The following is a 16,537-nucleotide window of genomic DNA, read 5'->3' as shown; positions in this document are numbered from 1 at the left end:
GCACTAGGAAGTGTAATGTCATTGGAGAATGTATGAATTAGTGACTCAAACTCAATATTATAGTAGAATGAAGTTGCTTCAATATTAATCCATCAAACTTGATATTTCAAAAATCTAACCGTAACTTCTTTTTTTCGGGTAATAATAAGCTTACATAACTTTAATAAAAACTAAATAGTAAGATGAAATAATGCTTAGGTGGATATTTATTTGTTAAAGGAATTGTTAATAAATTTACTATTTTTTAATAAGTATTCTTCTGTGTCAAAAAAAAAAAAAAAAGTATTCTTCTATGTTCAAAGTTCTAGGTTACTCTATTTTGCTTTCTAATTTTATTCTTTATACCATTTGATTTTTTACTTGATGATATTTTTGTCATTTCATAAATATACACTTTCCTCTCCTTTCAACATTCTATTGAACCATGCAAGGGAAGAGAAAGTTTTAACATTTCTTTCCTTTCACTTTCTCTCATTCCAAACAACTAAAACAATTCTCTCTCTTTCTACTCACTCTCTTTCCTTTTACTACCTTTCCTCTGTGTTTCTTTCCTTTCACTTTCTTTTCCTAACCAAACACAGCCTAAAGATCTCGCTGGTTTGATCTTCTATCTCGTTTTGAAAACATTGGGTAGGTTATAGCCTAGGATCAAATTGTAAATATATAACTAATAGTTATTACTTATATAAATCTAAATCTTTGCTTGTGTCTTTTTCCTACAATATTGAGTGAACCGTGCAGATTTAGTAATGCATTGGTGCACCACAAACAAGTAATGTACAATATAACTCCCTTCATACAACATTCTGAATCTACATGTCGTTTTGGGTCCCACCCTTCCCCTTCCCCAGTCCCCACCCAGATCCCAATGTTAGCAGAAGATACCTTGTAATTCCGCAAGAACTTTTCGCTTTCCATTTTGATTAATTAATTCAAATTCAATTACAGATCCAAATCAAAGTCAACTTTGTCTTCTGCAATCTCATTCCATCTCCAGGTACACATTAATCAACCATGTTTAGTTTCATAACATATCTATATTTCTCCATTTTGCAAATTCTCTTGTATTTTTATGAGCACATACTCGGACACGTCGACACTGATAATAATTTTAAAAAATAACATAATTTAATGTAATCACATGTTGTGCGCTTCAGTGTCAGACGCCGACACACATGTCAGACACAAACGCACATTCAATCAGAAGTGTCAGTGTTGCAAAAACTACTGCAATTTTTAAAACAAATTTGTTTAAGTATTAAAATCTAATCTGAACAATTTGGTGATCACTGTTTATGAATTTGTGCAGCTGCATGTAACAATGGCTGATGAGTTCTTGAACAACTTTAAGATTCCAGATTACATTCTTGTACCGGAATCCAAGGTTGAGAAAATTGAGGAATGTGGTCTGCTTGTGCCTAAGTGTCCTGTCTTGGTTTTTGTTAACTCCAAGAGTGGTGGTCAGCTTGGAGGGGACCTCTTACAAACATATCGTACACTTCTTAATGAAAAACAGGTATTTTTATATGTATATAGTCCGGGTTTCGATATAACAAATTTATTAAGCGTTTATAGTACAAGTGTTTATGTATAAGTTATTTTTATAAACGAAAGATAAAGTAAAGTCAATCAGTTTTAAGTTTTAACATTAGCTGTTTTCATAAACTATCCTGATGAACTTATGGAAATAAGCTGAAAACAACTCGTGAACCTCTCGCAGATAGTCAAACTGTTTTAGTATAAGTTCTCATGGAGAGCGTATTCAAATAAGGTGAAAACAGCTTATGAACCTCTTCGAGTAGTCTAATGATTGCTGGTGTAAGTAGATAAAATTAATTAAGTCAATCTAGACAGGCCCATAATGTACAGTGTTTTCTTTTTGGCAATTTTCATGTTTATGAGTTTGCTGATAATCGCGGATTGAATCCATGAATTTGTATGAGTTGGGTAAATTTGGTTCATGAAAGGGAAAGTTCTCGATTGCATTAGTAGTTCAAGACAAGTGCAGGGACTAAACTGAGCCCATAAAGAAGTTAATGATCGATAAATTTTAATTTCATGAATTATTTTGAAATTGTTACTTTTAGAATCAAATTGTCCATGCTTACAATTTCAAAGATTAAAATGGCGATTCATTGAAGCAAATTTCATAAGTGGGCTGAGTGTGAGTGGTGAATGTAAATTTCAGGTCTTTGATTTGGGGGAAACTGCTCCTGATAAGGCGCTGAGAACAGTCTATGCTAATTTGGAAAGCCTCAAGAAACGGGATGATGAATTTGCTATGAAGATCATGGAGAGGTTGAAGTTAATTGTGAGTTGTGATACAAACCTTTGATGAGTTGATTGTACCATTTTTGTAAGCAGGCAAAGCAAATTTATGTCGGTACTTGGTATGGTCTTTCTTTGATTTGAGTTTCTGATACTTTGAAATAAATGTTTTAGGTTGCAGGGGGCGACGGAACAGCAGGCTGGCTACTTGGAGTTGTTTGTGATCTCAAATTATCTCATCCGCCTGCAATAGCTACTGTTCCCTTGGGCACTGGAAATAATCTACCTTTTGCATTTGGTTGGGTTGGTAACTGCATTTTTTTGGATGCTTCTAGTGATACTTTTAATTACATCTGTACATGTAAAACATTTATTGTGCTGGTGTCCTTGTTCTTGTTTTAAGTTTTTACAGGCAGGGAGCAATGAGCATATTATTATGTTCGTTTTTTGCTGAAATTGTTGCATGTTTACCATATATTAGGTTTCAAATTTGCAGCCATTTTATCTGTATATACAAAGATTTGCGATTCTACAAAGCTTTTCAATTTGTTTGGAAGTTATGGAAGTTTCGGTAGTAACTATTATTTTGATGATAAATAATCAAACACTTTGTTTTTGCTGTATTTCAGGGGAAGAAGAACCCAGGAACAGATCAACGCTCAGTTGAGGCGTTTTTAAATCAAGTCATGAGGGCAAAGGAAATGAAAATAGACAAGTAATGAGTTCTGAGCCTATTCTTTAATCGTATAACTAGGATAGTTTTCTTGTTCTTCTACCTATATGTCTTAATTTTGATAACTACCTGACTTGATGCAAACTGCCACTTGAGCTACGGACCTACGGTTATTGGGCTACTACAAATGTTGTTTGATATTTGTTTTTGGTTCTTTTAATGCTTCAGCTGGCATATTCTCATGAGGATGAGGGCTCCAAAAGAAGGTTCCTGTGATCCAATTGCGCCACTTGAGTTGCCACATTCTTTGCATGCCTTCCATCGTGTATCTGAAGCGGATGAACTTAATAGGGTAAGAAATCATATCAGTAACTATATTGAAAATTAACCAGATTTGTCAATATCGGTTTTTCGCTATCAAGAATAGAAGCCTAATTTCTAGGGGGACACTGTAAACTAGTAAAACAAAATGTTTTGTAGATTTTAATCACTTTCGTTATTTATTTTTATATTTGAGTTTGTGGATATTAAAACTGAGGGGGAACAGTACTTATTTTCCTAGGTTTGTTTTTAGGATGTTGTCTTTTTTCCTATTCTACTTACTTTCTCTTTGTTTCTAACTGTTTCTCAGGAAGGTTGCCACACCTTTCGCGGCGGATTTTGGAATTACTTCAGCATGGGTAAGTAAGAATAGTTAGTCCTAATTTCTTCTGAACCTGAACTTTATGTTGTGGATTGTGGGACCATATAAATGTGTTTTTCATTATGGAAGAATTAATTCATTTTGTTGGCGCTTTGTTATGTCATTTAAATTTGGTCTGTTTCCAATCTTTTGATCTCTTACATGTTAGGTAATATCAAATGTTGACTATATATGATCCAGTATAAATAACTATTAGCATTAAAAACTTTCTCTTTTTAATATAAGCTGAAAATTTTGACATAAGTAATGAGGAAAACAATCTATAATCATAATATATAAGTCTCCTATTAAATTAAATTTTGAAATTTATTGATTATCGACTTCATTACTGTTTCCCTTGTTTTGCTTGATTATTTTTATCTTTTCTTAGAATAGTTTAGATCTTAGATAATATTGGGGGAATTTCGATTTTCAGTCCACCTAATTGTTAAAAATAAAATTATCAGTTATTGCTTATAATAGGAATGGATGCTCAAGTATCTTACGCATTTCATTCTGAACGAAAGATGAATCCTGAAAAATTCAAAAACCAATTGGTGAATCAGGTATGCAGTTGTTTCTTCAGTAATTATGTGCGCATATTGTTGATAATTGTTTGAAAAGAAAATGTATTCTCATTCATCAACTTTTTAAACCTGATATTGTGTTCCTAATTTCAATTGACATTTAGAGTACGTATGCTAAACTTGGATGCACACAAGGGTGGTTTTTTGCCGGTTTAATGCATCCTTCTTCCAGGTCAGCTCACTAAGATCTGTCACTGAAAGCACAAAGACTTGCATATTTTTCCCTCAAATTTTACATTGTTTTTTCCCACCTTAAATTTTATGAAATGTAAATGCATAAATATTTACCCATGTAACTGTTTCCTTTCCTAGACTTATCACTTATCCCCACCCCATATAGACATGTCGTTACTTTGATTTTAAGAAGTTATATTGATTTTCTGCACAAGCCCATCTGGGAACTTGTTAGCTCCTCTAAAATTGCTTGCATTATTATGGCCACTGCCTAATGCGGCTTCGCCATCAAGAATCTATAGTTGGTGATGAATCCTTAGGGAATAGAATATCAACATTGGATTATGTCAAAACCAAAAATTTCGTGTTCTTAAATTGAGCTTATTTTTCAATTTGATACTTGGTACGGGTTCTGGTAAATGCTGGTCAGAGACTCAGTGGTTAATGATTGTAACAAGGAAGCATTAAAAATATTGTTGTCAATACATCTGGAGCATTCTCTGTATTCACCTAAAAGACCAAGTTTATTTGTAACTTAACGATTTTCTTGTATATTTGGTTGCATTGTCATTTGTATACATAGGTAAATATAATTTGATTCTTTAATGCAGGAACATGGCACAACTTACAAAAGTAAAGATCATGCAAAAACCTGGTCAATGGCAAGACCTAAACATACCTCCCAGGTAAACCATTTCATATACTATCTATATCTTATTAAAACATTAAAAAATATACAGGTTAGTGGAAAGAAAAAAGAAAGAAAAAAAAAAAAACAGCAATTCTAACTTGACAAAGATCAAATATTTTCGCACCGAAACTCAACTAACTTTGTTAGTTCTCCTGCTCTTTTGTCTGCTGCCTATTGCCTTTTCCTCAGTTTACTTGTTGAATAACATGTATGATGACTCTTTCCATTGTATTTTATGTACAGCATCAGGTCAATTGTATGTCTTAACTTGCCAAGCTTTTCTGGTGGATTTAATCCATGGGGTACACCCAACAGGAAGAAGCAACGTGATGTAATAATCAAATCCTAATTCTTTTGTTTCCTCTCCTTTCTGGCACTACCATTTGAACCTGGTCTCTAATGGAAATGTATCCCAACAATTACCAGAAAATTCATATGCTAATTCTAAATATATACTTCTTTTGTAAAACATTTTTCCTGTTAGTTTTGAGAATGAGATTAGTTAAGTACTAAACCGATATTTTTATTTTTAATTATACAGAGAGATTTGACACCGCCATATGTGGATGATGGCCTTCTTGAAGTCGTTGGTTTTAGAAATGCATGGCATGGTCTTGTTTTGCTTGCTCCAAAAGGACATGGAACTCGTCTTGCTCAGGTATGCATGATATGATGCAATGAAACATAGGGTTCACAGTTGCTCATGTAATTTTTATTATGAGACTGCAGCCTATTTCCCTTTAAAAAGACAAAGTCATAAGAATATGTGACATATTTATCGTTGTTATGCGATACATGTTAGTCTTATCTCGATTCAAACAAAATTGGTCCAATCTATATAAATCACTATCTATTTTGGACATGAATTGTCGCATGAATCTCGATTTATATGATGAATTGCATGTTTCTCCTGAGCTGTGTAGCAGCCATTATTTTTTTGTCAACTTTGTGTAGTCCGTTACTCTTTTGTCTTTTCCTTCTTTTGATTTATGAGATAAATTTGAACTGTTTTAAAGTTTCTAGATAGACCAAATCCAATTTATATTTGTGTATATCATTTGCTTGTGTGTCATAAGATTTATTTCACAGTTTGGTAAGCAAGTCTAGTAGTAATTTACTGTATGAATCTCGATTTGATAAAGCATTATTTATATCACCACAGAAAAAGAACAATAAAACTATGGTGTAGCATTTATCCTTCTCCCCTGTTTCATTAGGCACATAGAATCCGATTTGAGTTTTGCAAAGGTGGGGCAGATCATACATTCATGAGGATTGATGGAGAACCTTGGAAACAACCACTTCCAGCTGATGATGATACCGTCGTGGTAGAGATTTCTCACCTTGGTCAGGTTAACATGCTTGCCACTCATATATGCAAATCTAAAAGCGTCTATGATCCTTCATCACCATACCGTGACAATGAAGAAGATGACAGTGATGAAGAAGACTCTATAGCAGAGGAATATCGGAAGTTTGGTGCAGCGGATACATTTAGAATCCCAGATGATGTTGATATTTCTCAACTTAGTTAATTCGTTAAGAGTTATATATTTAGAATCCCTAATATTTGTAGTTGCTTTGATTCTATCATTGTTACAACCAATTCTCAATTCTTGCAGTGTTATGGCTGTAAAATTTGTATAGGATACCCTAATATTTGTTTCTTCCTCAACAATTCTTGCTTAGTTTTCCTCTAAAAAAAACAAAAATATAAAAAAATTCTTGCTTAGATTTCAAGTAACTCTAACGACCCTGGTACTGATTCAGGTCTGGCAGCCTCTCGAGCTTGTGTGTCCATATTTTTAATTGATAAATTTAAGTATATTAGATTTTAGGTTTAGAGAGTAAATTTTTTTTTTTTTTGAAGGTAGGTTAAGAAAGTAAATTGATATTTATAATTTTAGAAGACAATTATTTGACTTGTTTTGGGCGTTTTTCACAAAAAAATAAATAAATAAATCCGACTTTTACAATTTCAATTTTCAAAATGCTGATTTACATTACATATATTATTATTATTTTTACAAATTTTAAATCCAAATATCAATATCTCGATTTGTTTTTTATTTAGATATAATTTTCCTAATAGTAAAATAAAACTAAGTAATTTTTTTTATGAAAAGAATAAAATAAAAATAAAACTTGTTTGAATATTTATTTTTTTCCTAAATCAAAAGGATCTATAATTTACTTGTTAACAATTTATATATCAGACTATAACCCTTATCTATAAATAAATCTCTTTGTTAAGCTCTAACATCACACCTTTTGTTGTTAAACACAAATTCACTCACATAATTTGAGTCTTGAGAAATCAACCAGAGTTAAGGTAAAACACATTGCTCTTATAACTTTTATATCTATAGTTGTTTTTTCTTGATTTTGTTTTAATGTGTTCTTGTGTTTGTTTCTTTGATGGTGTTTGTTTTTCTCTTCTCTCCATATGTTCTTCTCTTTTTTAAAACTATACTTTTAAACTAAACAATTGAGCGAAAGTGATTAATGAGTTCATCACAGAAGAATGGTTCATAAGAGCATGAGTTCGATTCTTGGATAAAATAACTCTTGACCAGAGGTTTTACATATCGGCCTCTTGGCTGAACTTCCGATTATCAGGGTTAGTTCATACATATCAACTTTTTAAATCCAAATACCTTTTCATTATTTTATTTATTTATTTTATAGTCCTCATGAGTTTAGCTCAGTTGGTAGGGATAATATATAAATATATAATATATGCAAGGTCTGGGGGTTCGAATCCCGGACACCACTAAAAAATTTATTTATTTTACAAATTTTAAATCCAACTATCAATATCTCGTTTTGTTTTTGATTTAGATCTGATTTTTTTTCCTAATAGTAAAATAAAACTAAATTTTTTTTATCAAAAGGATAGTCAAGCTTTATACAAAAATTAGGGTGACGAAAACTTGTTTGAATATTTTTATTTTGTTTCCCAAATCAAAAGGATCTATAATTTATTTGTTAACAAATTATATCCAAGGCTATAATCTATAAATAAATCTCTTTGTTAAGCTCTAACATCACTCCTTTTGTTGTTAAATATTACAACACAAAATCACTCACATAATTTGTGTTTTGAGAAATCAACCACAGTTAAGGTAAAACACATTGCTCTTATAACTTATATCTATACAATTGTTTTGCTTAAAAAAAAATATATCTATACAATTTTTTTTTTCTTGATTTTGTTTTAATGTGTTCTTGTGTCTGTTTCTTTAATGGTGTTTGTTTTTCTCTTCTCTTTTTTTATGTAAAGAACCATTCAACCCCTAACATATTCATGCATGTTATCTCTGATTAATAACTCTTCTAATACTTTTTATTTTTCTTCATAGTCCTTTATTTTTGTTCTTTTACTTTTCTTAATCAAAAGAGTATCGAAAAATTTCATATTGATATTTACTGGAATATTCATGCATGTTATCTCACATTTTACACAAGGCCACAAGGTTTAAACATAAAAGTTTTGCAGTAGTTTATGAACACCAATGCTATTAAATCTGATAATTCTTCTAAGATTTTTTTATTTTCTTTTACTTTTCTTAATGTGGAATTTCAAATTGATATCGAAACTCTAATTTCAACAATTTATCTTACGGTTTTCTTATACTTTAACTTTACAAAAATTATTACAAGTATTAATTGGTTTATAATTCTTTTTGCATAGTCTTCCTTTTATAAAAACTACAACTTTTAATCAGTTAAAATTCTTTTTGTATTGTCTTCTTTTTATAGGGTTCGCAGATGCTAGCTTAGTTAGAGAAATAACTTTTGTTTTATTGTTAATTTTTGTATATTTCTTGTGTTGTTATGTTCATATGATCTTTAATTAGGAGAGTTCGGTCATTAAATATTTTGGCAAGGGGCATTATTATTGTTATTTATATTAACAATATTGTAAAGATTGTTATGTGGATTTAATTAGGATTAATAGTGTTTTTCACCCCTCTAATATATGTCATTTTTGGTTTTCGCCCCTATAAAATTTTTGGTTTGATTTGTGTCCTCGTAAAATTGTTATTTTCCGGAAAACACCCTTAATAGGCCATTTTCAAAAAAAAAAAAATCAAAAAATTTTGGTTTTTGAATGGCCTGTTAAGGTGTTTTCTGGAAAAAGAAATATTTTACGAGGATACAAATCAAACCAAAAATTTTATAGGGGTGAAAACCGGAAAACATATATTCCGAGTGAAAAACACTATTATGAGGACATGTTTAAATTTTTTGACTAGTTCTATTAACTGATGTATTTTTGTTTGAAATTTGTAGAATGGGTCGTAAAAAAATACCAATGAAATACATCCAAAATGTGAAATCTCGCAAAACGGCTTTCAAAGAAAGAAAAAATGGACTAGCAAGGAAACTTTCTAAATTTGTTAGCAAGACTGGAGCAAGAGCTTGTTTGATTGTGTATGATGAAGATGGTAATAATGTGGGACCAATGACATGGCCAGAAAACCCTAATATTGTAAACTCCATGCTTCAAGAATATGAGCATAAGAAGATTGAGGAAGCTCCTGAAATATTTGATGTCCACAAATACTTTGAATTTAGGAAAAAAAATGTTGAAGCTAAGATAACCAAAGTGAGGAAAGATACCCTCAAGGAGAAGTATCCAACTTGGCATCAAGATTTCCAAAACATGGAAGCAAATCAACTCAGAGACTTCATTGCTACTGTAAATGATAAGATCCAAGCTTGTGATCACAAAATCAGCATGTTGAAAAATAATGCTCTCATGCAAAATATGGTTCAAGAGAGTGTTGTTTCTTCACATTCAAGGCAAGTTAATGTCATGCATAGCAATAGCATCCCTCAAATGCAACAACATGTCAATGGTACTAATGAGATGGTGGATTTGACTAATCATGTTGATTTGCCTCATAATTCATCAACAAACCAACTTCATGATATTAGTGAGATGATTGATTTCACTAATCTTGGTGATTTGCATCCTAGTTCATCTACAAAGCAACTTAGTCAACTTGATGATTCTGACGATTGGTTAAATCAACTAGATGGTGGTGTTTTGAATCAGGTTAGTCAGCCTCATCAGTTTTTCTGGAAAGATCTTTCTTTTTCATCTCAAAGTGAAAAGGGCGATGCAAGTTATCTTATTAATTTGCATCCTAGTTCATCAACACAGCAACTTAGTCAACCTAACGAGTTTGCCGGTTGGTTAAATGATGGTGTTTTGAACTGGGCTAATCAACCTGATCAGTTTGCATGGAAAGATCTTTCTTTTTCATCTCAAAGTGAAGATGGCAATGTAAGTTATCTTGGTGATTTTCCTCCTAGTTCATCAACAAAGCAACTTAGCCAACCTGACGATTGGTTAAATCAACTAGATGATGGTGTTGGTCAGTTTGCCTCGAAAGATCTTTCTTTTCCATCTCAAAGTGAAGAGGGCAATGCAAATTTGGATGATTCGATCCGATCAAAAGTTAACTTTTAAAGATATTTAGCATTAACACTTTACATTAATGTTTTAATGCTTCGTAGTTTTACAGCTTTTAGCTTGGTTATTGAAAGACAAAGCCAGATTTCAAGTATTTTTTAGGTTTTATTAGATTTCAAGTTTTCAAATTTCCAGCTTTCTATTGTTCTCTATTGTTGGGTGTTTTTAGAGCATTGACTCTTTCACGATTTCGTTTTGTTTGCCTAAAATATTGTTTTAGTTTTGCTATGCTTTATTTGTTGTTTATCTTATAAAACTAAAATGATTACTTGTCTTCTACTCGTGCGAATTTGCACTTTTGCGAATCTTCCTGTTCAAATAAACCCTTTGCACGTTGAGAAGCTGTGGTGAAAAGATGTTGGATTAACACACAGCATCTGTGCCAACTGCAATGGCTTCCATATGTTGTTACAGACCAAACAAAAATTCAATAATTTAGAAGGAAATGTTGTCTTTATGAAGAATCTAGAATTTTTTTGCATACTGGCTGTAGAAATCTTTGAGACATATAAGTGAATAATTTCAGCTATCAGAATAGAACCTGATCCTCGACAACGGGCTGTATGGCGTAACTGGCTGTAGAAAATCCAATTCATTATTCAGGTACGCGACCGAACATATGAATTATATAAAATTGTATTGAACGTGTGAATTAATTGAGTATAACTTGATACAACAAAAGATACAATAAATACATTATGCAAAACCAATATCATGAAAGTGCCCCATTCTGATATCAGTTTCCCAGAACGAACAAAAGGTGAGTCGAGGAAACCAAATTTTTATCTGGTGATCATGTTAGAAAACTGCTCTTGTCCCAAACATTTTGATATGGCCTCATTAGCCTTTTGTGGTTCAGCCCTTTCTTCTATTTTCTTCTTCTCCCTGAAGTAAGAGATCATTCCAAAGAATCAAAATCCAGCCGCAAAACCAAGCAAGTTATAATCATAACATGTCGAAAATTTAGGTTAAGGAATCAAATGATTTTGAAACAGTTAAAATAACCTGACTATAATCTGCCAAGTTCTCAGTATATCACTAGAGCGTTTGTACTATTATATTATCTGAAAAAGGTTATTTAGAAAATAATGCTTTTCCTAAACCCTAAACTGAAGAACTTAGTAAATGGGTAACCACCTTAATTTTCAATTAGAAGTCAAATCAAACATTCTTACTAGTATGCTACTTGAAAGTTTGTGATCTCAGTTTTATGAAAAGGACGATTAGAATATAGATTCAATCTTGAACTTCAAGGGTTAATGACTTTGCAGATTTGACACTGAAGACTAAATGTAGCATATGGAAAAAATAAATTCAGCAAATTTTACATTCAAAATTATATATCATAGGTGAAAGCCCAAGAGAAGTGAGAACAACTTAATACTTAATAGCATTGCAAGGTTTATGTTTACCTGTCGATGTATTCCTTTAGCAGCTCTTTAGCTTGTACCAACTTAGAAAGTAGATTGCGATACACGTCCAAATCTCGATCAACACTTTTTTTGTTGATATTCAAAGCCGAACAAAGCTGTTGAATTGACAAAGATGTTAATTGATAAATAATCCCAGCCACGTAAAAATTATTAGTGGTAGAATAGACACTTTCATAATCTTGACATTCAGAGAATCTTATGCAACGCCATAGTCTGATGATAGTCATATCATCTGTATACTCAATATTAGTAGTTTTAACCTTTACGAGCAATTTGTGTGCATCCTAAATGTTTATTACCGATGAGTAATGCAATAGTTTCAGCAGAGGTAAAATAGTGAAATCAATTTTCAATATAAACAAAATATATAATAAAATAAGTATTGAACTAAGTTGGGATCAATATATCATGACAACTTAAATGAACTGGGTAACCTTTTCCAAAATTGTTGGTTCCATTGCATTTGCTAACTCAAGAAGTCGAAAAAGGCCGACTGCAAAGAAACGACTATAACTGAAATCCCCATTTCCACCAGCTCTTTCTGCAATATCCTTTAAAGTCCCCTCAACTTCTCCTTCTCTAGATGAAAACTCAATCAGAGAAGTCGCATTTTGAGCACGAGCCCACTCTTCTAACTTCTGTGCATCTACTCTGCAGAGGTCAATGTTATAGATCTTTTGATGTAAGACAGAGAATTCGTACGTGACATTTATTCAAAATCAAATCTAGGATATAACATAAAAATCCAAAGACAATGATACTTGCACTAATGCTACATGATTCTTTTTAACTTATTGATGTTTCATGAGATGCAAATTTGTATCTGGAAAATTAATTCGCTCCACTATTTTGTCGACATACATACTAAAAATTAGTTTATGTTTTTTTCATTTAGCAATAATCATCGAGGCATTACTGATGCTTTCATGATCTGTTAGTACTATACTTCCAATTACGACTTTATAAAAAACTATAGAAGAATCAACAAGAACTAATAATTTAAGCAGGAAGTGATTAACTCTAAAAAATGTTTTGAGCAACTAGTACAAGTAACTATATAATATAGCAAACCAAAAGTGATTCACAAATGACGAAATCATGTAGCAGACAGATAATACAATTTGTAGCTCTGCTTGAACGGGATTTGGGGTTCCGAAATCATGTTTGGAAAGCTCACAATTGTCCCCCAAATCTGACATTACATTTCAATCATTGAGTTGAACATATGGTGTAGGAACAACTTATAAACAAAAACCACACGCAGACATACAAACACTCGTTCTAACCTGTATTGGGCTGGATCTTCCTTCAATGCGTTAATGTATGCTTGGAAGATGGCATCTCTGTCCTCATCACTAGGATACCCTTCCATGAGTTGGTCATATACAGTGACAAAGCCAAGAGCAAATACAGGATCATAACGGTATGACTTCTTGTATCTCATCAAATGTTGCTGGACAATGAGCTCCTGTAGCACGGAGTTATAGATACTAGGTATCGGTCGCTTATATGCCTTGAGAAAATTTAACTTTGTCTCAGAAACAGTTGGAGGGTCTGCAGATCAAGTATGTAGACATCCATGACTAAGTATTGATAACAAGGTTTATTTTCTATTTTTATTTCTTCTCCCTTTTGGAATTAAGAATTTGCAATTTAGGAACCGAATTCAGAACTATATATTCACAACATTCAACATATTATGATCATGATAAAAAGAGATGCTTGCTTACAGTATGAAGCCTCAATATATATTTCTAAGAACGTCTTTATTTTTAAACCACATGACCTGCTGATTATATTTAAACCACATTCTGTCATTTAAAACCACATGACCAGCCAATTATATTTAAACCACATTCTCTCATGCATGAAAGAGCATCAAAGAATTTCAGATCGATATTCACAGGAAAATTCCGCATGGACACAACAAGTTGGTATCAATCCAGACAATTTTCTGGTTAAAAAATATGTTCCTCACCAATTCAAAAATGTAAAGTAAATTCATAGAGATAAATTCCAGAGAAAACAAATGTATTTCTTCGGATATGTGTGTGTGTTCTATTTTCAATATGTTGCCTATATGGTTATCAGTGTGTGTGGTCTGTCTCTTTGTTTGGCCATGTCAACTATTATCTGTGTGTGGTCTAAGTTGATGTGGAATTACGTTTCGTATCATAGAGTATGCTGATTCAGATTTAACTCCAGTCCTATTAGACAAATTTTGGTCCTTAAAATTAGAAACATTTCACACTTTCTAAGTGTACTAATTATCGATATTATCTTATACCCTCTAATTCATTACACGGTTTAGTTTATCAAGAAGCTTATCTTCTCAATGCCAGTGAGTTTCATTTAATAACAGCTAAGGGTATTACAGGAGAAAATATTAGAACTAACTTCTTTGATTGTGCTTCACTGGTTTCTGTGATTCAGTCTTTTGGTTCTTATAAATATGATCGAAAGGAGTATAAAATAGCTGCCATGCTACCAAGGTTGTCAAAATTGGGATTTTGCTTCAGATCGAAAGGGGATAGCAAGATCGAAAAGCATAAAATTGCAATCAAGATTGAAGGATTCTACAAAAACAAAAATAATACTAAATATATTAATGACTCAAAGTCTGGTCAAAAAGCTTAAAATAAATGATTCAAGTTTCAAGTCCACAAAATACTTGTAGCCTAGATGCTACATCACATCACAAACACTCCAATTATATGGTTCATCCCCTATTAAATCAACACCTTCATCTTCATTAATCTCATCACCTCCTGCACCATTATCATCATCTCTTGCATCCCTTACATTATCAATTTCTCTCTTGATGATGATGACAGAGATGATCATTGACAAAGAGCTTAGGATTTTCTATTCGTCGTACAACTAGTAAAGTTTGTTAGAGGCAGTTGTGTGTGTGACACAATTAAAAAATAGTGTTTCTTTAGTTTTTTTATAGACGCGGGTCTCGGGTCAAAACTGACTGACCCAACCCAATTCTCCCAAAGAACCTTCAAAATCATTCATAATCCTGCAATTTTATGTTCTCTTGCGATCTTACCAAAATTTCGATCATTCTACAATTTTACACACGATCTGGAACACTGAGGGTATGCAAAATCGCACTATTTTGGTCATGAGCAATGCATGCTACTATCTATTATCTTGCTACATTATTTTTGCAGCCCGCTGCTACCCCTGTTATCTGAGATTGATAACAATGTTATCTACCGCAAAAGCATTATGCATGGTGGATATCCAAGCATTAAAGGAAGCAATTTGAATTTGAAAGTCATTGTAAAAACTCGAGCACAAACAAATAATTAGAAGATTCTTATGTACTACGAGCTTTGTACCAGTGACACGTTTGATCGAAGGTGTGTCCAATCCAATGTCTCACACCGACACATGTGACCAAAATCAAATAATTCATTTTATCAAATTAGCATCAGTGTTGGGTGATAGTCAATGTGCCTTGCACATTGCAATAAGTGCAACAAAATGCTCAATTAAGCAATTTCAGCATTAGAAATGCACATGAGTTCATAATTTCAAGTCAAACCAAACATCAAACACATAATCATCATAAAATTAATTCTACATAATCCAACCCGTTTCACTCTAAATTCATAATCCCAACAAAAGAGCCACAAAATTCACACCCAAATCTCAAAAAAGTGAAAAAATTCAAAAACTAGTAAAATAAAATAATTGGTTTTTTTTTATTTCAAACCTGACACAGAAGAGGAACACCGAACAACCAATTTGGAAACGAAATTGGAAGTTCGAACAACTCCAACATAGCGCAACGATATGCTGAAACGAAACCGAACTGCATCTGAATCGGAACCAAAGAAGCGAGTGGAAGAAAGTGTGGTTAATTTCCTCTGAGAAGATTGAGTGAGTGTTGAGAATGAGAAAGAAGAAGTTACGGCGGCCATCGGAATTTAGACGGTGGTGGCCGGAATCAGAAATTTTCCGGCATAGAATGAGATTTATTTAGGGAGAAAAATGAATGAAAATTCAGAGGGAAAGTTGCTTATGTGACTGAGTGTGTGTGATTGTTGTCATTAGGAAAGTGAGGTTTATGTGGATTACATGGAAAATCAATATCAAAAGCTTATCCATTTCGTGTCATGTTCAAATTTTTGTCAATTTTTCTATGGAGCCAATGGTAGTGCCCATGCTAATGATAAAATAGTTGTGTTATTCGAAGAATCTGACAATTTATGGGACAATCATAAATTAAAAAAAGTAAGAATTGGTATGAAAATCAAAACAACGAAGAGAAAAAGTAAAAATAAGATGTTAGTATGGGAGGGAAAGTTGTAACAAAAATTGTTAAAAAATAGTTGTACAAATATAATTTCTCATGATAAAAATAAGGTCAAATGTATCTAAAGGTCTTCTAAGTTTTTCGTTTTTCCCAAAGTGATAGTTTCAAAAGTCCCAATCAAGCCCTTTAAGTTTCAAAAGTCCCAAACAAGTCCTTTTAGTTTTTGAATCGTTTCAAACAAGTCCTTGTAGAAGATGATGGTGATGATTTAGAT

General features: G+C 32.4%; 2 protein-coding genes across 2 annotated transcripts; one reads left to right on the top strand and one right to left on the bottom strand.

The window, feature by feature from the left end:
* The first annotated feature begins 838 nt into the window (after window positions 1–838).
* LOC25492062 (diacylglycerol kinase 5) lies at window positions 839–6,819 on the top strand. Its single transcript, XM_024780908.2, has 13 exons — window positions 839–997; window positions 1,310–1,516; window positions 2,189–2,311; window positions 2,443–2,571; window positions 2,898–2,983; window positions 3,170–3,293; window positions 3,573–3,621; window positions 4,107–4,189; window positions 4,315–4,382; window positions 4,996–5,070; window positions 5,319–5,406; window positions 5,617–5,733; window positions 6,293–6,819. Exons 2-13 carry the CDS (start codon window positions 1,322–1,324, stop codon window positions 6,608–6,610), a joined length of 1,455 nt encoding a protein of 484 aa, XP_024636676.1. The 5' UTR covers window positions 839–997; window positions 1,310–1,321; the 3' UTR covers window positions 6,611–6,819.
* Window positions 6,820–11,137: 4,318 nt separating this feature from the next.
* LOC25492064 (protein THYLAKOID FORMATION1, chloroplastic) lies at window positions 11,138–16,140 on the bottom strand. Its single transcript, XM_013600115.3, has 5 exons — window positions 15,721–16,140; window positions 13,280–13,547; window positions 12,428–12,644; window positions 11,973–12,088; window positions 11,138–11,445 (listed from the first exon to the last, which is right to left on the bottom strand). Exons 1-5 carry the CDS (start codon window positions 15,926–15,928, stop codon window positions 11,343–11,345), a joined length of 912 nt encoding a protein of 303 aa, XP_013455569.1. The 5' UTR covers window positions 15,929–16,140; the 3' UTR covers window positions 11,138–11,342.
* Between the last annotated feature and the right edge of the window lie 397 nt (window positions 16,141–16,537).

Source organism: Medicago truncatula, chromosome 4 (assembly GCF_003473485.1).
Source record: "Medicago truncatula cultivar Jemalong A17 chromosome 4, MtrunA17r5.0-ANR, whole genome shotgun sequence".
Taxonomy (NCBI): domain Eukaryota; kingdom Viridiplantae; phylum Streptophyta; class Magnoliopsida; order Fabales; family Fabaceae; genus Medicago; species Medicago truncatula.
The sequence above is the reverse complement of the archived record's forward strand: the minus strand, read 5'-3'. Positions and strand labels throughout refer to the sequence as shown.

Excerpts from the sequence above, each read along its gene's own strand:
- LOC25492064 (XM_013600115.3), bottom strand. The coding sequence starts at position 15,928 with ATGGCCGCCGTAACTTCTTCTTTCTCATTCTCAACACTCACTCAATCT. Across the intron at positions 13,548-15,720 it reads GTGTTCCTCTTCTGTGTCAG|ACCCTCCAACTGTTTCTGAG; the intron begins GTTTGAAATAAA and ends CTTGATCTGCAG. Across the intron at positions 12,089-12,427 it reads AACCAACAATTTTGGAAAAG|CTTTGTTCGGCTTTGAATAT; the intron begins GTTACCCAGTTC and ends TCAATTCAACAG.
- LOC25492062 (XM_024780908.2), top strand. The coding sequence starts at position 1,322 with ATGGCTGATGAGTTCTTGAACAACTTTAAGATTCCAGATTACATTCTT. Across the intron at positions 3,294-3,572 it reads AAGCGGATGAACTTAATAGG|GAAGGTTGCCACACCTTTCG; the intron begins GTAAGAAATCAT and ends ACTGTTTCTCAG. Across the intron at positions 3,622-4,106 it reads TTGGAATTACTTCAGCATGG|GAATGGATGCTCAAGTATCT; the intron begins GTAAGTAAGAAT and ends TGCTTATAATAG.